Source organism: Aspergillus costaricaensis (genome assembly GCF_003184835.1).
Source record: "Aspergillus costaricaensis CBS 115574 unplaced genomic scaffold BO79scaffold_20, whole genome shotgun sequence".
NCBI lineage: Eukaryota > Fungi > Ascomycota > Eurotiomycetes > Eurotiales > Aspergillaceae > Aspergillus > Aspergillus costaricensis.
The window spans coordinates 134,665-155,741 of record NW_020291820.1 but is presented as its reverse complement, the minus strand read 5'-3'; the positions used below and the strand labels follow the sequence as shown (position 1 = coordinate 155,741).

At 50.9% G+C, this 21,077-nt stretch overlaps 3 protein-coding genes across 3 annotated transcripts; 1 reads left to right on the top strand and 2 right to left on the bottom strand.

Moving 5' to 3' along the window:
* Positions 1-312: 312 nt before the first annotated feature.
* On the top strand, positions 313-2,556 carry BO79DRAFT_238407 (uncharacterized protein; the record flags this gene model as incomplete). Its single annotated transcript, XM_025684811.1, has 1 exon — positions 313-2,556. The coding sequence occupies one exon, from the start codon at positions 313-315 to the stop codon at positions 2,554-2,556; it is 2,244 nt and encodes a 747-aa protein (XP_025538384.1).
* Positions 2,557-5,202: 2,646 nt separating this feature from the next.
* Positions 5,203-7,845, bottom strand: BO79DRAFT_28555 (stress-regulated transcription factor RPN4). The gene has a single exon (XM_025688369.1). The coding sequence runs from the start codon at positions 7,535-7,537 to the stop codon at positions 5,363-5,365; it is 2,175 nt and encodes a 724-aa protein (XP_025538383.1). The 5' UTR covers positions 7,538-7,845; the 3' UTR covers positions 5,203-5,362.
* A 6,563-nt stretch (positions 7,846-14,408) lies between these two features.
* On the bottom strand, positions 14,409-19,616 carry BO79DRAFT_28522 (pentafunctional protein ARO1). Its single transcript, XM_025688335.1, has 4 exons — positions 19,586-19,616; positions 14,646-19,399; positions 14,545-14,589; positions 14,409-14,479 (listed from the first exon to the last, which is right to left on the bottom strand). The coding sequence occupies exons 2-4, from the start codon at positions 19,320-19,322 to the stop codon at positions 14,441-14,443; spliced, it is 4,761 nt and encodes a 1,586-aa protein (XP_025538382.1). The 5' UTR covers positions 19,323-19,399; positions 19,586-19,616; the 3' UTR covers positions 14,409-14,440.
* Positions 19,617-21,077: the final 1,461 nt, after the last annotated feature.

Genomic DNA, 21,077 nt, shown 5'->3' with positions numbered 1-21,077 from the left:
ATGAGCTTTCACATTAATACGATGTGTGAAAGATTTCAGGAGGTGGTCAAGGGACATGCTTTTTTGGAGCAACCACTTTGTCCTGCACCCTTATACTTAGAGGGTGTTACCAATGCCATTCAGCTTCTACTCGGGGATATGGCTACACAGCACCTAACTTTTGATGATTTGCAGTTCCAGGTGCCTCTGGGGTTAGACCGATCGCGTGAAGTGGAGCTGCAGCTCCAAGAGCTTGTTCCCACGCAATCCTGGAAGTTCACTGTGTATTCCACAACTCCAGAGTCTAGACAACCCTCGGTCCATTGCGTAGGCATGGCTACCGTAACAGCACAAGCCAACCTGTCTACATATGGGCGACTGGTGGATGGCGCGTTCACTCGAGTCCAAGACTGCCAGACGGCCGAGCGCTTCATGGCAAGGAGGGCGTATGGGTTGTTCTCAAAAGTGATGCACTACGCTCCCTTCCTCCAAGGTATCCAGTCCGTGGTAGTGGATGGAAACGAAGCGGTAGCAACCGTCAAACTTCCCGAAGGCCAGCCTGGTCGGATAGAGAGCCCTACTTGGATGAGATGTGATGCGGTGCTCCTTGACTCCCTTATTTCGGTGACAGGGTTGCTGCTAAATACCAGCGAAAACGCTGCTGATGACCAAGTCCTGATTGCGGTGGGTATTGAACGTGTGATTCTGACAACTGCCTGTCTAGCAAATTTCGAGGGGGAGTGGTTCGTCTACACAAGTATTAAGTCGGCTGGTAATAATCAGTTCATTGGGGATGTCTTCGTACGCTCCCCCGAAAGACAGATGGTAGCGATGATGTCAGGCGTTCGTTTCAATCAGTTGGACAGGGTGAAGTTGGGCAAATCCCTTGGAGCAGCTAACAACGCCAGGATTTCTCGGCCACAGCAGCCAGTATCGCGCCCTGATCACATACTGGCTCAGAAGAACGTCCCTGATGCTGCTGCTATGTCTACCGGGGAATTACCAACCATGAGTGACACGGAATCAAGTCCTATGACGGCTACAACAGCCATGACAACTCCACTAGAAGAAAAGTACAGGAACCCCGAGGTTGTGATAAATGGGCTCATCTCGAATTACACTGGTTTGGACCCAGCCGATATCCCTGCAGATGCTGTTCTTATAGACCTTGGTATCGATTCTCTATCATTGACGGAATTTTCGGATGAGCTCAACGCAGCATTTGACTCGAGCATCAGTACCGTAGGCCTGGGACAAACGTCTGTGGAGAACCTCACAGAAATGGTGAAGCAAAAGTCGCCTGGGGGCCCTCGACACACGATTGGTAGTGATGAAGTCATACATCACAATGAGCCGGTATCGCCTACTGACTCTGGTATTCCACCGAGTATCTTACAAACCAAGCTCAACGGAGTGATTGGACATGAAGGTGACAAGACCGCGGCCACATGGGACCCAGTAGAGGCACTGCTCGAAGTCGACAGCCGATTCCAAGATGCGGCAAATAGGAATGGGTATATCGCCTACGAGTCTAATGTCTTACCGTTGCAAAATCTTTTGGCGCAGGCCTATATCCTGGAAGCCTTCGAGGCTATGGGGGTTCCCGTTCTGTCTTTGCCCTCAGGGACGGTTGTTTCCCCAATTAAGCATATACCCAAGCACAGCAAGCTCGTTCCTCGACTATGGAACATTCTTCAGACCCATGGAGTTGTTTTTATACAGGCGAGTATAATCGTGCGAGGTCGTGAAACCCCAAAATTTGGTTCTGCTGCGGAGGTGTATGAGAACTTTGTTTCCCGCTTTCCAGCCTGTTTGCCGGAAGCACAGTTGATGAAACTGACCGGAGAAAACCTGGCACCCATTCTCAAGGGCGAACAAGATCCTCAATCGCTGATGTTTGGAAGTTCAGCCTCATTCAAAATTATGGAAGACTATTATGCCAACTCACCAATGGTATCCACATCTACGGATCAGCTCGTAACTCTAGTCACGATTTTGCTTCGCGGACACGAGATGCATCATAAGAGCGATAAGCGGGTCCCTCGCATTCTGGAAGTTGGTGCAGGCACCGGGGGCACGACTCTGCGGCTGGCGCAGGCTATCGAGGCGGCGAGAATCCCGTGCCAATACACCTTTACCGATGTATTTGCACCGATTGTCTCCAAAGCGAAGGACAGATTCGTTGATTTCTCCTGGATCGACTACGACACAATTGATCTAGAAGAGAAAACGAGAGCCGAGCATCGCAATCGCTACGACATAGTCATCGGAACGAACTGTGTGCACGCTACCTCCAGCAGGGTTGGAACTTGCCGCAGGCTCAGGGACTGCCTGATTGATGACGGGGTTGTGATTCTTTCTGAGAGAACTCAACCGCTGGCGTGGTTTGACATGACTTTTGGCTTGCTTGATGAATGGTGGGTGGCCGAGAACGGAACCAAGTATCCTCTTCAGCCAGCGTCCGAGTGGATGGAGGTGCTTCAGGAAGCTGGGTTCTCTCGCACGAGCTTCACCCGAGGAGCGGGGAGCGAGACATCTCTGCAGCAATTACTTGTTGGAAGCAAAGTGCGAGGATAGGATCATTGAGTCCGGGCCCACTTCCAGAGCGCTATACTTTATCGGACAGCGGGTCCTATCGCCTTGATCTCGTGCTCTCAGTATCGGACAATGGCACTGCCCTCCTATTGTTACTAAACGCTCAGACAGGCAGCGCCGATTACCTCACGATGCCGTCCGCTTCTCGCCTTGCAGCGATCAGCCCACTGGCACAAGTCCGGGAGGGCAAAACTACCGGACACCGACGTTCGTCATCCACAGCCGACAGGATCAGGTCGTTCCGTTTGAATCAGCGGAGCGATTCATCACTAAACTGAAGGCGCAGGGAGTAGTAGGTGATCTTTTTGGACTGATGTTGGTGTCCCGTTTGCATGATCAAGAATGCAAAGAAGTCAGCAGAGTTTAAAAGGACAACATGATTGCATGAGATTTGTCTCTAGATACTACCCGAAGAGGCAAGATAAGGAATCGAATGAGAAGAATTTGTAGTAGTACTGATGGCAACGGCAGCCCGATGTTGTGGCTGAGGAGGCGATAACTATGAACATTAGGGAAACCGCTACTTCATGGTGTAGTTGTGCTAATCAACATATGGTAGTTGGAAGATAAACAGTAAAGTTCATTGATTAGATAAAGTTTTATTGTTACCACTACAATTATCTACAAGAACATCTTCAAAAGCCCACACACACACACACACACACACACACACACACACACACACACACACATACACACAGAAACATCCAAATCGTGTATAACAAAAACAATTCTAAGAAATGTAACTCAGATACAAGTGGACAATGAATGTCTGTAGATCAATCCCTAACCCACACAATTTCCCCACCAACCTGATACAAACCTTTTTCTTTAATTGGAGTGGATAGCCGACCGATAAAACAGACCAAATTGCGTACCCAAGGGACCTTCCTTCAAAAGTGGACTAAAAGTGGACAAACTAAATGATTGACTACTGTGGATCCCCCAAAACCCACCTCATGAAAAAAAAAGAGGGGTTAACTTAACTATGTGGGGAATGATTTACATACTCACTCGGAAATACTAGATAACTGGGTGAGTTGAGTGAGTCAGTAGGTTTACTTTATAGAGTAACTAGCTCAGTCATAGACACATAATCATGACTCTATCATTAGATTATTTCTAGTTACCCATTTAATAATGAATTAAAAGTACGATAGTCAAATTTATAATTAATATTGGTTGTTGATAAACGAATTACTAATCCCCTCCAATCCCACTGACTGACTAACCCATTATCAACAACTGATTAGTTAACAATTTACCAATTCTCCTATGACTCAAAAGTACATACCTTTGCACCGCCACAAACCACATTTTCGGAGAATAATCATAATCATTCATAAAAGCAAGGAAAGAAAAAATAGAATTGGGAAAGAAAAATCAGAAACATGCATGCACATGCTTGGTTTTTGTACGTTATGAAAAATGATGTATGTTATGTATGTATGGTGATGCCATGCATAGCTTCCCGTAGTTCTACCGGAACAGGGGTGCATATGTATGATGTCATACCTACTCGCTTCTCCTTCATTTCATTTCATTCATTCTTTCCGAAACCACCAGCTAGCAAGCACCATGGGTCTTTGATAAAAGTACCTTAACAATGTGCATTGGGAGGTAAGTATGTATGCGTTATAATAAACAAATATTGTTATTGTTGGTATCGGTATCAGTAGTATTATTAGATTGAACTATTGTATGTTTGGGCTTCCATAACGTCTTCCTTTTGGTACTTTTTAGGAAAGTAATTGGGTACCTGCCGATGACACCGTGCAGTGTGCAGCAGATGTTCATAGCTTCTTCCGCTAGAAGCTCTCAAACAAACTATTGAGAGCTTTCAGGCTGACAGGTCCCGATAGCCCCTTCTTTCTGAAACAATATTCTCTACTAGTAGACGGAAATAAAGGAAAAGTAATCATAATAAAGGTGGTATATATGTCTTTCACGATATATGTATACATTTCATACTGTACATGTTTTTTCATCACAATCTGCGCGCCAAACCCACCACCATGCCGACCCAATGCAAACGAAAAATAGCTGCAGCAATAAATATCTCATCACGTAACAATCATACAGGGGACAATATAGTACAAAGCGTAACCCCAGGAATTCGTAACAAGCTGGCTGGAAAGAAAGCAGAAACGCGGGACCTTCGCATATACACACGCGCAAAAAAGGAATTCTTTTTTTGATGCAAACCCCATTTCCGAAAACCACCGCGACCCAATGAGAAAGGATTTCGCAGCAACACCGTTCACATCACAGATGATGAATAAATGACAAAAGAAATCTAAGACCCATGGCATGTAATGCAAAACAAAGAAAAGCATCGCAAAAGAAAGAAGCCCAAAGAAGCAAAAAAAGGCATGCTCGTTCGCTGAAAAAGAGATCGATACGTCATCGGCCCGCTGATTGGTCCACCGGCGGGCCGCCCGTCCCAAAGGGTGCAGCCATGACGTCATGGCTGCTGCATTGGGTGCACGTCCTCAGGCTCCACACTTGCCCGATGAAGCAGGTGCGACCGTCGATCCGGGCCCGTTAGCGAGTCCTTGCCTGATGGGGACTAGCCCATGACGTCGGAGGCTTTGGGGATCCGTCATGGTGAGGGAAACCCGGTGGATCTCATGCTGTCACCGCCGGGGCTGCTGAATGGCAATACTCACCATCCCCATCCTCCACACACCCCTTTGTCGGTCCACTCAATTGATTTTGTGAGAGGAGGGGAGGGGGGAAGGAGAAGAAAAGAAGGGGGGCTGGAAACTGGGGCTGATCCACCCAAGCTTCACTCCCGCCCTCTGCGCCGTTGCTTTCCGGGCCAGTCAACCTCTGGATGCACCACGCGCATGTGCCGGGTGAGCGCATCATTGCGCGAGAAGGTCTTCTCCTCCGTGCACAGATGACACCGCACCTTTTGTTTGCGAGCATTGTGGATGGTGTCCTCGTGCCGTGTAAGATCGTAAGGCCGGGAGAACACAGAGTTGCACGGCTTGCCCGTAGACGGATTGATGCGCTCACACTTGTGTGGTCCGGCCTGCGAATTGCGGGCCGACGTATCGCGAGTAACCAGGTGACCGCCAGGGGTGGTCTGACGGTGCGCCTCGCGCTTGTGCTTCTGCAGCTTGGCCGGGGTCTCAAAGCGTAGTGTGCAGCCGTGGTATGTGCAGGTGTAGGTGCCTCCATCGGCCGAGGTGTTCTCCGGTCGACTGATCTCTTCCTTGACCGGTGGTGCCTGCATTGGCATCTTCTGCGATGCCTGTGGGGAGGTCATCTCAGTCGAAGGCAGCACATCACTACCAGTAGAGTCGAACCGAGGGAGAGACGCGGGGAATTCGGGAGTCTGGTGCAGCAGATTGTTATTCTGTTGCTGTGCCTGGCGGTGGTTCTGCTGTTGGCCGAAGGCGAACTGCTGAGTGGCGCCCTGCGTAGCGTATTGACTGGGGAAGGACTCCATCGATGTAAAGTTCTGAGTCGGCTGGAATGAGCCGGAACTCTCGCGGCGTAGCCCGCCCAGTGCATCGCCCAGATTGAAGTCGGGCTGTGACGAAGGGGGGAAGAGAGGCAAGCCAGTGTCGTCACCCTCATTGAAGTCCAGCAGTGCATCTTTGGGGGACATCGTCTTGGGCTCTCCCTGGGCCGCCTGGCCCATGTTCACCCCAGTTTGGGATGTAGGGGCGCTGGTGGCCATCTGAGGTTGTTGCAAAGCCGCATGGTTGTACTCAGCGGCCAGAGGAGAGTTCTGGCGGAAGGGAGAGCGATCGCGCGGCATGTTCACCATGGGAGACTGGGACCGTGCGGTCAAGTGGCCCTGGTTGGCAGCCTGAAGGCGATCGGCGATCACATTCCGGAACGATGGTGCCAGGAGATTCTGCTGGTTTGTCGCGGGCTTAGCCATCTGTGGTGTAGACATCATGGCGGGGTTGTAAAGCTCGTCCTGGTAAATGTCGGAAATCGTGCGGTTGAGCTTGGGAATGCCAATGGTCATGTTGTTGTTCGCGTTGTGGTTGTTGTAGTCTGAAAGCGCATCGAGGCGTAAGTAATCATCCATCCACTTGTCTACGTCGGGAAACCGGTTCTCACCATTTACAATCGCCTTCGATGCGTCATCGAGGTCTTCGAAGCCCGTATGAGGAGTCACTGGCGAGTTGTGACTCACGCTCGATACAGAAGGCGCTAGCGAGTAGTCGCTGGTCTGATGCTGGTGACGAGACTGCTTCTGCTGTTGCTGTTGCTGTTGTTGTTGCTGCTGCTGCTCCAGAATCGCCCGTCTCATGGCAAGATCGGCGTCGGTCTGGCTACCATCTTGGAAGGACTGCACGGGGGTCTGCACAGGGGTAGGCAGAGGCTTGGCCACACCGTTTGTCCTCGAGAAAGAACTGCCAGCGGGTGCAGAGCGGCTCGATGAAGGACTAGCAGAGGCTTTCAGTAGATTGTTCTGAAGGCGAGCTGGGCCCAACAGCTGCAAGTTGCCTTCCCAACCGTGGTTGTTAGCGACAGACTGTTGTGCCAACATCGGGTTGCCGTTGAAGTAGTAAGGTTGAGTATATTGCGGAAGGTAGGCTTGTGAGGGTGGTGATGCCGAGTGATGGATGTTGATGGAAGGATTGTAGGAGGAGGAGGGTGTCATCGAAGGAGCCTCGAAGGAATTGCCGTCGAAGACGGCAGAGGAGTAATCCGCGGCAACCGCTGTTGTCGCAGGATAGTGGGAGATGGTGGAGGCGGGTGAGGAAGTAGGGGAGGAAGGAGCGGAAGACGGCGGAGAGACGAACTGCAAATCCGGTTGGTACTGGAAAGGAGTCTGCAATCGAGGTTGTTGTTGGCCGAGAAAGTGGAGAGCGGCTTCTTGAGAGTAGTCGAGAATCTGGTCGTCTTGTATGCAAACGGGATCTTGGTAGTTGAGATAGGGGATGGAAGTTGGTTCAGTGATCAAACCCTTACGTGCAGCAGGGTGCATGAACATAATGTGCTTGTTCGCGATTGGACGTCAAAGGGAGAATGACGCCGACGGGGGTGTGGTGGGCAGGTATAGACACGGAATTTGCCACCGGGTGTCGACTCAAAAGTTATAATATAGGGTGTTGGCACCAGCGGGCCCCCACTAAACTCTTTCAAGGGGCCAAGCGTATGAGTGCGAAGGGTGCCAACCGGAGAAATGAGTCAACGAGAACAGCGAAACGGAGTGATCCGGAGATTCAAGTAGACAGGCAATGCGTGTCGAAGAGTCTGGAAACGTCGAGTAGTGGAAGATCCAATCAGGAAGGCGGGAGGTCGATAGTTGAAGGCTTTGTCGGTGAAAAACCCTTGGTAAGGACAAAAACTAGAGTTCAAGAAAGGCCTTGGTTAGACTCAATCTGATCCAAATGATGCAAAGACCAGGTAAGAAGAAAGAGAAGAGGACAAGAAGGTAGACAACGTAAGGATTGGGGGGGTGGTGGGGGGCAAGATTGGTACGAGCCAACTTACTGTAGATCGAAGGACCACGGGTATTGGGGGGAGAACACCAAGTGTAGTAGAAGGGGGTAAGGTTGGATTGTTAATGGGGAAGACCGGTCGGGGTGGAGAGGTAGACCAGGGTATTTAATAAGATGAACAAGTCTGATGTAAAAGAGTCATCAATTGGGATGATTTAAAATTGAGAGATAATGATGGGAGGGGAAAGGGAGAGCATAGCTGAAGCGGAGGGGGAGAGGATGGCTCTTTTATTATGGGGATGACGTTGCTGCCGCATACTCTCAGTTCAGTCAGTAAGTTAACTAGACTAGAACTACCACTAACGGACAAGCCCGACGATCGCTTTCCTCTGTGACTCGATTTTTTTTATTTTTCGCCCGATCGGGTTAAGCGTATGCTGGCTAGGTCAGTAACTTATTCATACCCATCTCTCATACTTTACTCCGTCATACCCGTACGTACGGCCGAACACGTAAAACTTACCTGCCTTACCACCAGGCAGAGACCCACTTTGGCTTGCACTTTTCGATCTGCATCTCCGGGGAGCTGGTTATCCAATGCGGTCCCACCCCCGAAAAAGCCCCCAAGCCACACTCCCAGTCTCCCAAGTGGGTATTTTTCTTTTTTTTTCATTGGTTTTGGTCTTTTTGCTTTTTCCCTCCCCTCCTCCCCTTCAGCATACCTGCACTGTCTGGTAAACTTAGTAAACTTCTGCACCCGCTAAACCCTCAGCTATTTCGTCCGATAAGTCCAGACTAATGATTTACCCGAAATATCTCGGATTTTACGGGGGATGGAAATTTCTGGCAGTTTCTTGAATTAAGTGATTTATTTATTGGTCATACTAGATCTAATTAATTTAGGGTAAAGGAGGAAATGCACCAGGTGAGTACTGTAGGACTGGTAGGGATGGATTCTTCAGCTACAGTTAGTTCGATGTAAATTAATCTATCTGATAAATCCCTACCAGTCTACACAGGGCTACAAGTCCGATATAGTCGGGTAAACTAGTAATCCGTTAGTCGCACCAAAACACCAAAACCGGACTCCACACCGTGTGTCAAGAAGCATCGTTTGTTTTGTAACTTTTTTAGTTTTTTCCTCCTCTGGAACTGAGGCAGCCAATGGGACACGGCTCAGCCACAATGCCGTTGCTTAAGTAAAACATGGCATCTGAGAAGCAATGCAGAACCAGATACCGATCTCGTGTTTGTCTTGCGATCGGACCACCAAGAGTGAAAACCCTTACAGATGACATGTACGACCGACGAAAAGGAGTGGGAAGGAGTCGGTGCGCGGCAAAGCAAGAAAAGCTGAAGATCCTTTCTTCAGCATTGCCTGCCCTGGCTGGATGATGCATCAGGGTCTGCTCCGTAGTTGCCGATCATCGATACAGACAAACTAGTCAATAGGTGCCAACGCGAACAGACATACCCCCACAAGCCACAGGTTGCCTGCGCCACAATACCACTATGATGTGGCTAGTGCATGTCTCATGCCTAGTCACACCTTAGTAATCCACTCATCATCCACCGGATGAACAATAGTAATCGGTCGGCCGCGAAACTCCACGGAGTTGCCCGAGTAAAACCGTCACAAGATGCTTCTGGCAGACACTACTGCATTCCACCCACACTTGTCAGCAACTGTAGAGAGAATTTGATAATGTGGTCGGTCATGTTGAACGTTGAGACGGGTCGAGAACTGTCTGGGCCGGCAAAAGGTCGGGCATACGCCGGCGCCAAGATTGATGACCCCGGCCTCGGAGACTGCGTATCGCCGACACAACAGCAAAACTGCCACTGGACATGCCTTAGCGCTGCCCCCAACGCTAGCAGCCTGATTTTCACGGCACATCTGTTCCGAACTGGGTTCTCGGCCGGTGGTCCTTTCTTTTTCCCACCCCCAGCCTGCCTGCCCTGCCATGCAGCAAACATGGTCCCTCTCTCTCTCTCTCTCTTGCAGCAATGCCATCTTTTTCTCTCCACGCGTGATCGGGTCAGCTGATGCTCTTATCATGGCATGACAGATTATGTCTTGAGTGTACCACGGTCCTGCGCGCTAACCGAAGCAGCACATGTCCTATATCGGAGGAAGTCATTCCCGTTGGGACCATACGAGTTGCATCTGGTTGCTTCTGGCGTTGAGTCATTGTCCCTGTATTAGTCTTAGTTAGTATTCACAAGAGTCATCTCTGCATGGGTTCCAAGTTGCACGATTACGAATACGTAGTAATTCGCCCCTTAGGCAATTGCAAATCATACTGCTGGATTACACCAAGTGCAAAAACAATGTGAGGTGACTTGCGGTGGTAGTGGTGTGACTGGTGGAAAGCTCTTTCCCCTTCAACGATCCAGGATTTCCTATCGCTTTCACATGCAAATAGTAAGATTCAAACGTTATTGGCACGTTCCTGCTTGCCCTGAAAAAAATTTTCAATTAGGTTGTCTACGCGTGGCCGCCTCATATACAAAGTACGCAACGTGGAGGGACGGGCGTTGATTCCGGTCCACACATGCTCGACCACCTTGGTACATTGACACCTGTGATTGGGGATAGTTTAATGCAACTACCTTTTGGCTTCAAGCCACCAGGTTCCACCATAACTCCATTCCAACTAAGCTATGGTCACAGAGCCCTGTCAAGGACCCCAAACAAAAGCCCCAACTTGCGGGCCCACCACAGGAGTAGACGAGACAGCTGAAACTGGTGGCAAAGACTTCAAGCTCGAGTTTAGGTAACAGCAAATGGGCTCTGCCCCATCTGCCACTATCTCTGACCCAGCTGGCTGGATCGTCTGCATTCAGCCGTAGCAAAAATCCTGTGGCCTATACCTATACAGAGTACTTTTCTTTCTACAGTGTATCGCAGATGCCGTCCGTCAGCACAAGGCGACCGGAACAGGGAAGACTACAGCCTTCGCTGGTTGGACCTAGCTGGAGTGGACAATTTGCCCCAGTTGTCCCGGGCGTTAGATATCCAGTGTTTGAGTTGTATGGGACCCCGGCGGGTCTGAGGGACGGGTATCTGGGAAAAGCCCCTCCTCCCCGGCCGGGGGAATGGGAGGAAGACCGTGATCCGACGTCAATGGAGCTACATGATTTGACAGATGTCATGGAGCCCCAAAATTGAATGAGTCGAGCATGGAGATCAGAGAGTTTCAGCTCGTAATGCAAGACATCACCACTTCCACTCGTTGTCGGAACAAAGCGTCTTCAGGACTGCCGAAGCATGTAGCCGAGCAGCAACCACCAAAGTCAAATTGTTTTTTCTTTCCAGCGGAAAGACCATGCCATGTGCTACAAGGATGGCCGGACCAATCCTTCGCCAGGAACCCTGCAAGACAAATGCATTATGAAAGGCCTTAGACGGCAGTGAAAAAATTTTCATTGGTAGGGAAGAGTGCCCAGTCAGCACTCTATGCTCGCACGGGGCGACGATCTCGGGCTACTAGTAGCACGTACCAGCAACCCGGACAACAGTGTGCCAGACTCCCCTGCCTGCCACATGCTAACGGACGCAACTAGTGACAGACTAATGCATGGAAGGGTGAGAAAATTCTTCTCTCGGGATTCCATGATCCCTTTCTTTCTCCGTTCGTCTTTCCCCCCTGCAGCTGCTCAGGGATGAATCCCGGCGTGTGATTGGCTGGGAGGGCGCACAGCCACAGCCCGGTTGCCAGTTCATCGATTTGTGGTTCAGGATTCTCCGCGGGCAGCTCCCCATTCGCTCTTCTTCCCCCGTTTAGGCGTAACTCGGGCCCCGTACTCCGTCCGTACGCCGTAATTTCGGTAACGACCGCTGGTTCCATACGTCAAGGATATGCAAGACCACGCCAAAACGGTTTAGTCTGCTGAGAATGCCATTCGGCGCAGCCGTATAGACTTCTTCCACGTCTTTTCTAGAACTTTTCTAATTTTGGGCCGTGCAAAGCCGAGTCCAGGGAAAAACCTTGCAAACCAACTAACTTCCAGACTAGTCCCGGACTACTATCTTCCCTACACCAGTGCAGCACCTACTCGGATAGGTTGTACTCTTTGCTTTTTTTTTTCCCCCTTCCTTCTTCTGTCTTCTTCGCAATCCTGTCTTTCCGACATCCGATAGCAGGCTCATTGATCCGTTGCAACCTGTTTTCTCGGATCTCCTCCCCCACTTTCCTCCCCGATTTCCCACGAGTCACCGGTTTGATTGCAACAAACTTCTCGGGAAATCTACTGTAGGCGATGCCCCATGGGAATCATGGCTCCTACGATTTTCGGTTCCCCGACCGGGCATGACATGGTTCTCGCGTGCATTGATGACGTGAATATCCACCGAGTCTCCATCAGATTATCCATTATCCTGTGTTTGAGTCTATTTTATCGATGGTAGTTAGATAGAGAGAGATATCAAGACAAGACTTGGAGAGAGTATTCTACGTAGTCGTTGGGTCATCGGCCCGGTCGATCACTAGTGACTGATGCTAGTAGTCTACTGACTACTGAGACACATTGTTGTGTTCGGGTACACGGCACCACGGGTCACCCGCATCCACCCACTACTTTACCCTAACTTTTTCTCTCCGGTCGCAAGGATGCCACAGCCCAGGATTATGCTGATTGGGCATAGACACTACTTACTATGTAGATAACTAACGAACTAACCGAACTACGATCTATTTTCTGCAAGTATGTAGGTACCCAACCGAATCAATGAATTAATCATTCCATGGAAGGTTCTCGACCGACCGAGCGACCGTTGAACAATACTAAGGAAAAAGTGTCTCGTGCCAGCTGGTGACCAATGTCTTAGTGGCAGCTGATCATGACAGCTAACTAACTAACAGTACTAAGATTAATCCTGACTTGGTCAAATATGACAATGAATCACCTTATCAATTATTGATGTGAGACATGCCATAGACTAGTGTAGTAGTGTAGTAGCAATTGTTCGAGTCATGATGGGCCAAGATCTATCTGATGATTTGAACCGAGGAAAAGTTACTATTTTTAATTATCCACCATCAGACAGACCTTTACTAGTGACACATTGTTATCGGGCTTTACTACCCCGCCAGCCACAAGACTGTATTTTCTTTGAACTACTGTAGAGTGTATATGAAGTATTAATTATATATTTCAATTATTCAATATATATACATAGATATAAATACTAAGCCTTTGAATCCGACATACGCGCACCAATAATCACCTTCCCGGATACTCAGCCTCCGCCCAACACAAAAATATATTCCTACTATACTACTACTCATCAGATAATAGAATATATCTACTTACTGGTATGTCAACACATCTACCAGTGTTACTAGTAGTACTGAGTAATGCAACCAAAAACAGACCCTTCTAGAATATCCCCAAAACAACCACATACATAAACTACTATCTAGCTAGCTAGTCAGCTAGTCAGTTAGTCAGTTCCACCAAAGAATTTTCAATTTTGAACCCTACACGCGCACATGACCCCTCAGCCTGACTCTTAGCATACCCATACCACCCTTTGTTGATAACTAACAACCATCTAAACTAAGAATGTAGAACAAGACGGTCGGGTCCAGACTCTCCCACAGCCCGCGCACCCCGGTCGCGACCGGTCGGTCGGTCGGGTCTAGAACCAACAACTTACTTTCCCCCCCACCAATATTTTTCAATTGACCAGCACATCAGATTAATTTATCCGCTATCAATTAAAAAAAATCTGATCTTCGCTTAGGATTAATTTTAGTAGTAGTAGGTGTAGTTAGATATCTGATTCTAGATCAAGTCTATTGTTGATTACTCGCTATTATTGTTTTTTTTCACTGTATGGATTGCATACGCGATGTTCTGGCTAGCTGAGGAGTGGATAATATCTTGCGTATTATTGTTAGTCAATCAAATCAATTCAATACATACGTCCATCGTTACTATTATTTGAGAGACATGTTTATGTCTTGATGAGGCTATGTATACTCAGGTATATCTCCGAGCGGTTCTATTAATAGGTCTCTATCAACAAAGTTAATCGTCTAGTCGTCAGTATCGGTGCAAATCTGTGGGGTTGTTTTAGTTCTAGTTCAGGTGGTGCGTGTCCTCTTCTCGTATACACTACGTATGACTCTTTTCTACTCCTACTGGTATGGATGTTCGATGTCGGGAGTGCGAGTCGGTGGGTTACGGTGGATTTAAGACGCGTAGGTGTATGTATGTTGCTGTCTGTATTGCTTGTGTTTTGTCTACATTACACCTAGTGGGCATACCAAGTATTACAACATGGAAAGGGAAAATTATTGAAGATAATAGGAAACTCCATTTATATGATCCAGCTCACTTTATCAAGTCAAAACTGATAATTATATCAAGTCGCCGTTGAAGGCGGAATAAATGTAGAAAAAACAACCCGAGATCGTTCATGTGAATCACTCAGTTTGCAGAACTCATGCCGAGTTAGGGTCGGGGGATCCGATCACGGCTTCCTGTAATCGATTCAGTCAGTCACAAGTGTCTTTTGCATCAAAGGCATCTCAATAAAATAACTCACCCTGGCATCGTCGTAGAGAGGCGAAATACCGGTCCAGCGTTGGTACTAGTACACCACATTAGTCTTCACTCAATATCATGTAATCACCTGGAAGAACCTACCTGGTACCATCCCTGGCCAACCAAAACCTCCAGACCAGGAACTGTGTGCCATCCGGCGTCGTTGGCCAGCTGCATCAGCGTCGTCACCGACGGCTTGTATGCCATCTCCACCAGCACGCGAGGCACCTTCTCCACCGACTTGACCATATCAGCATCAATCTCCTGAGCCCGAGCGAACATGTGGCACAGCGTCTCGCGCATGCCCGAATCGATCGGCTTGTCGGCCGGAATCGTGCCAATGGCCACCTTGGGGATGGTATCCAGCGCATCGATCGTGTCGACGATGCGGATGTTGTAGCTGCTGGGGAAAGTCTGAACCATGCTCTCAAGCTTCGCGGGGGATCGCCCAATGATGTAGATCGGGGAGTAGCCCATGTTGTGCAGAGAATAGATGGCGGCGCGAGCGGTGCCACCACCACCAACCACCACGGCGCTGGCGTCTCCGTTGCATCCGTACACACCGGCGTTGCGCAGCGACAGCGTCATGCCCTGCCAGTCCGTGTTGTAACCAACCAAGCGAGCCGGCTGGCCCTTACCCTGAGAAACAGGCACAATCGTGTTCACCGCACCGATAATCTCGGCGTCGGGTGCGATCTCGTCCAGCAATGGCATAATGTCCAGCTTCAGAGGGATCGTGACCGAGGCGCCGCCAAAGTTGGGGGAGCGGATGAAGTCCTTGACATCTTCAGCCTTGGCGGTTTCCAAGCGGCTGTACTCGTGAGGCAGACCACTCTGGGCGAACAGGGTGTTGTGGAGAGCAGGGGAACGGGACTGAGAGATGGGTGTGCCAAAAATGGCAAACTTCTTGGGCTGGATCTCTCCCATCAGAGACAAACCCCGGCGGATCTCAGCAGCGGAGAGCTGACCGGGTGCCGCCTTGAACGGAAGGCTGGGGTGGGATACAGGGGTCATGAAGCCGTTCAGGATCCGACTGAGCTGTCCGTTGTCGCCCATGTTGATAGCGATCAAGGGAACATCATGAGCACTGGCAGCCCAGTTCTTGAAGTTCCTCAAGGCGTTGTTGTCGTCCAGGTTCTTGGCAACTCCGACCAGCTTGATCACATCACCGTACTCCAGCGCACGGTTGTAGTACTTCGTCCACGACATGTTACTCCAGGAGAGCTCACCCTTGGGGTCGTGGTGCGACGCAATGATGCGAGAATAGCCCTTCTGCTCCGTGACGGTGCGCAGCATCTCATCGGGGAAGGCGATCTCCAAATCCACAAACTCGAGTCCAGACCGGAACGCAAGGCGGTAGAGCTCCAAGGCCTCGGCATGGGCGTCGTCAGGGAAGCGACCGCCCTGACTCTTGGTGCGAATAGTGTAGATGACAGGTAGGGTGACGTGGCTGCGCAGGAAAGACAGCTGCTCGGCGACGTAGTCGACGGAAGGAATATCACCATCCATCGTCGGATCTTCCAGAAGATCGACACGGAGCTCCACTGCATCGGAGCCGACGCAGACCTTCTTCAGGATATCGCTAGCATTACGGAGGTCGGGCAGGGTCAGAGAAACAAAGAACGAGTGTTCCTTGCGCTTGATGGTGCTAAGACTGTCGACCTCTCCGGTAACAGTGCGGAGGAAGCGCTTGAAGTCTTCAGATGCACGAGCGAGACCGCCAGAGGTAGCAGTCTGGCTGTAGTACTGAATGTTACTGCACTCCTGGAACCAGGGCTTCCGGCGCAGCCAGACTCCCATCATGTCTTCAACATAAGCGGGGCGGGTCTTGTCAATGGAGAGGAAGTCCATGACCTGCTTGATATCCCGCATAATGAGCAGAACGTTACCCTTGGTCTTGTGGTAATCGATAAGCAACTTTCTCGCCTCGGGGATCTCGACGATACCACCACCGCAAGCGAAGACATAGCCAGTTGAGCGCTCCTTCAACGTGCGTTGCAAAAGACTGAGCTCAGCGTCTCTGAATCCCTGCCATCCACGTTGCTTGATGATGTCGGGGATACTCATTCCCTCCGTAGCTTCAAGCTCGGTGTCGAGGTCAAGGAACGGGCGGTTAAGAGTCTTAGCAACCCACTGTCCGCTGGTGGTTTTTCCAGCGCCACGCATGCCGATAATGAAGATGGATGCACTGGACTTCTCAGCTTGCGTGAGAGCCGCAGCTTCGTCTTCCTTCAGCTCCTTACCCTCCAGCTTCACGGAGAACAGCTGCTTCAGCGAGTCCCACCAGCCGGGCCAGGTCTTGCCGACACATTCTCTCTCCAAAATCAGTGTCGACTGAGGAGTGACGAGAGAAAGAACACTGAAGCTGAACGCGACACGGTGGTCGTCGTAGCAGAAAACGCCTCCGGCAGGCTGACGCAGACTGGTGCGGTCAATGCCATCGATTTCAATGCCGTCGTCATGTTCACGACAGATGACACCGAACTTGGCAAGCTCATCCTTCATGGCCTTGATACGGTTGCATTCCTTTACACGCTGGTTGGCGATTCCGTAGATGCGAGTCGTGTGGTTTGAGCCATCACCGCGCGCGACAGCCGCGAGCACGGAAGCCGTGAGGAAAGCGTCGGTCATAGGTTCCATGTCGACGTTGGGCAGGGGCCGCAAGACACCACCAGGCGCTCCAGTAACAGTGGTGGAGCTGTCCGTTTGCTCAACAGTGCAGCCCATGGGACGGAGAACATCGACGGCGAAGCGAGCATCACCCTGGAGGGACTTGGAACCGATGTTGGGCACAGTGCAAGTAGTGCCGGTGATCGCCGCAATGGCCAGAGGGTAGGTAGCCGAAGAGGCATCGCTCTCCACCATGTACTCAGCAGGGTTGACATAGCGGCCCTGAGGAATGTGGTAGGTGTGCTCCTCAGTGGTAGACTTCTTCACATCGATACCGAAAGAGCGCATCATGGCCGTGGTCATGTCGATGTAGGGCTGGGAGATGGGCTTTCCACCCACCAGCTTCAAGGTGACCGGCTCCTTGGCGTACGGAGCGCACATCAGCAACGAGGAGACATACTGGGATGAAACCTTCGCGGCAAGGTTAATCTGACCACCCGCGAATCCACCGGAGGCAGCGATCTTCAGGGGAAGGCTACCCTTTCTCTCCATGTACTCGACCGAGGCACCGTTTGCGGTCAGGGCGTCGACCAAGTCGCCGATCGGTCTCTGCTTCATGCGGTTGTTGCCAGTAAGAACGTTCGAATCCACGTCAGTGGGAGTGGCAAGGGTAGCGACAGTGGTGAGGAATCTGGAAGCGGTACCGGCATTTCCCAGGTACAGAGGGTGGGAAGTGGCCTGAAGGTCGCCTCCCTTGCCATTGACGACGAGCACTTCGCCTTCCTCTTCCCAGGAGAAGGTGCAAGCGCCCAGACGCTCCAGAGCGTTGAGCATCACCTCGGTGTCGTCGGAGTGCAGCAGGTTCTTGATACGGCAAGTGCCCGAACCGAGAGCGGCCAAAACCAGAGCACGGTTGGAGATACTCTTGGAACCCGGAGGAGTGCAGACGACGTTCGAGGAGGTTGCGACGCCAGGGTAGACCTCGATACTGGGAGCCAGAACGACGCTAATGTCTTCATTCGGGACAACGCTGGCGCGCGGTTCGTAAGTGCGTCCAATGGCAGAAAGCAGAACGACCTTCTTCTTGGGACCGTCGTTCTTCTTGTCCAGAGCCATGTTGAAGAGCAGCTGATCGACGGAGCAGTGCTTTCCTGCGGTGAGCTTTTTGATCCGGGCATCCTTCAGCGAGGTTGGCAGGCCGTAGGCTGAAAGGCACTTAACAATGCGAGCCACGGCAACGCCCTTCAAGATGCCGAGATGGCGGGCCAATTCGGCCTCCTTCACCATACCAATGGCGACACATTCTCCGTGGAGAACCTGAGGGGTCAAGATGGCCTCAATGGCGTGACCAATGGAGTGACCCCAGTTCAGCAAGTTCCGGAGACCACCTTCGCGCTCGTCCGCGGAGACGACGTAAGCCTTGTGTCTAGCAGACGCCAGAATTCTAGCCTTCAAGATATCCTCAATGCCTTCGAAGCGGCGCTGGCCAGGCTGGACTACCCGGCGGACGGCAGACAGTATCGTCTCGGCGTTGTCCTCCAACGCTGTGAATTCCTCCTCGCTGGAGATGGCTGCGGTCTTGATCACCTCCGCCATACCATTGATGAACTCCCGAACCGGGAGCGTCTCCAGGAACTCCAGGTCAATGTAGATTCTCGACGGCTGCCAGATCGCACCGATCAGATTCTTGCCCAATGGTGTGTCAATGGCGGTCTTTCCGCCGATCGAAGAGTCCACCATGGCGAGAAGTGTTGTGGGGACCTGGACATAGCGGACGCCACGCATGTAGGTCGAGGCGACAAAACCGGTCAGATCTCCAATGACACCACCGCCCAGAGCGATGACGACCGTGTCACGACCGCATGGCGGGCTCTGGCTCAACATCCAGTCTTCAATGTCGGCTTTTGTCTGTCTCGACTTGGAGACTTCACCGGGGGCGGCATGGTAGACGAGCAAACGAGGTTTGGGGGAGACGGCGGCAGCAGCCTGTTCGAAGGCCTTCTGGAAGCCGGGGGTATAAAGGGAACCGATGTTGGTGTCGGTGACGAGGACGTAGGTCGTGGAGGACAAGCCGTTGATCAGGTCCTTGGCGACATAATTGCGCCAGAGGCCGAAATCCGCGACAATGCTCTCACGACCCAAGATGCTGATCTTCGTGGGTTCGCTCATCGTTCGGAGGATATCAGAAGGGAATGGAGACGTAGTCAACTCGGGAATAAGATGCCAGTGTGTCTCTCTAATTCATACTGTGGGGGATTTGCAACCGGTAAGCTTCTGGCAGGTGGGGGTAGAAGGAGGGGGAAAGATGTGACTCGTTCAATTGGGGTAAATGTTTGGGAAGGGGAAGAAATACATCATGTATATGTATATATATACGGCGCAAGGGGGAGAGGGGGAGAGAGAGTGTGTGAGGGAGAGAAAGGGAATTGTACCTGAGTAAGAAATGAATCGAAAGGAAGTTCCTCGTCGACAGCGGGGCGCAACTCCGCTTTGACCGGTGAGGAAATATTCAGACTCGAGACGAGATGTGAGCGAGAGGGAGAGAGAGAGAGAGAGAGAGAGTTCTTCCAAGATGCCCAGATGGCTGGAAGTTGGGGGCCGGAACCACGAGGGATGGAGGAGGGTGGATGGATGGATGGATGGATGGATGGTTTGTAGTCACTATGAAACTAGTAATCGAGAAGGAAGAGGAAAGAATGGGGGAATTTTTATTGGGTTGGAGGGGAGGGATTATTGTAGAAGGAGATCCACCGGCGGTCGCAATTGGAGTCGTTGACTCACAGTCGCTCTCCTCCGTTAACTAAGTTACTTTTTTTCTTTTCCTCCCGCTCCGATGTCGTCGCGCCCCGTTGGTTTGGCAACTCCGCCTCTCCACCGGAGTTACTCTAGATAGTAGATACTGCCCTGTCTGACATCTGAAGACCTAATTGTGTGGACCAATCTGACTAGCTACGATCTCCTCGTGTTGCTCAACCTCGATCTTATTATTAACACGAGCTTCCTCGTCTCTCGAAACGTCCTGTCAAGCTGACACTTCCAGACTCCTTCCATCCATCCTCATTCCGGATCCGTGAATCCTCCTTATGTCTTACACCCCGATCCGGATCCGAACACTTGAGACTTGACTCTATCGCGGTCGCAAATCTTACCGGGCAAAGAATTACTTCCAGCTGGGCGGGATCTACAGCATTATATATTGATCTGACAAGCTGTGTTCTACATGGTTGGAAGGAAGGTGTCGTATCCATTCGCGATGCTCGCGAGACCTTTTGATTGCTATACAGATAGTTGTATAGAATGAATGAACCCCAGCAAATATTATCCAATCGAACGCCGGCCCTCCGATCACTTGGCCTCCTTTTTTCTCTTTTCTCTGGCCCTTTTCACAATGTCATAGAGATAAGCATACAAACAACAAGAAGGAAGTAGATAGATAGTTAACGTGGCATTGGCGCAAATGGCCCTGGATCGATCATGCGTAATAGACATTCCCTTGCTCATCCGAATCTCTCATGTTCTCGAACATGAATCCCCTTATCTAATACCGTCCATATCCACCTCCACCACCACCGCCAGAGTTCCGGGACGAATAGTGGTCCCGACCTGAATAACCTCCGCGGCTATACCCACCGCGATGGTCGGATCCCCCGTAGTTGGATGAGCGTCCACGGTACGCGTTGTTGTGGTTGCTACCACCGTAGGATCCTTGCTGCTGATAGTATCCTTGTTGACTACGTCCATAGTAGTCGTAATTGCCCATTGGTTGGTTGTAGGAATCACCACCACCACCACCGCCGCCGCCGCCGCCGCCATAGTGCGATCGCTGGTGGTAACCTCCTCCTCCTCCTCCGCGGGGAGGTGGCGGTGGCCCGCGGTTGTAACCACCGCCTCCAGCGTTCGGAGGAACCCACCCAGAAGGCATGC

Coding starts and splice junctions, on each gene's coding strand:
- BO79DRAFT_28555 (XM_025688369.1), bottom strand. CDS start 7,537: ATGTTCATGCACCCTGCTGCACGTAAGGGTTTGATCACTGAACCAACT.
- BO79DRAFT_28522 (XM_025688335.1), bottom strand. CDS start 19,322: ATGAGCGAACCCACGAAGATCAGCATCTTGGGTCGTGAGAGCATTGTC. Junction 14,590..14,645: donor TTGGCCAGGGATGGTACCAG/GTAGGTTCTTCC, acceptor GTGGTGTACTAG/TACCAACGCTGGACCGGTAT. Junction 14,480..14,544: donor CTCTCTACGACGATGCCAGG/GTGAGTTATTTT, acceptor AATCGATTACAG/GAAGCCGTGATCGGATCCCC.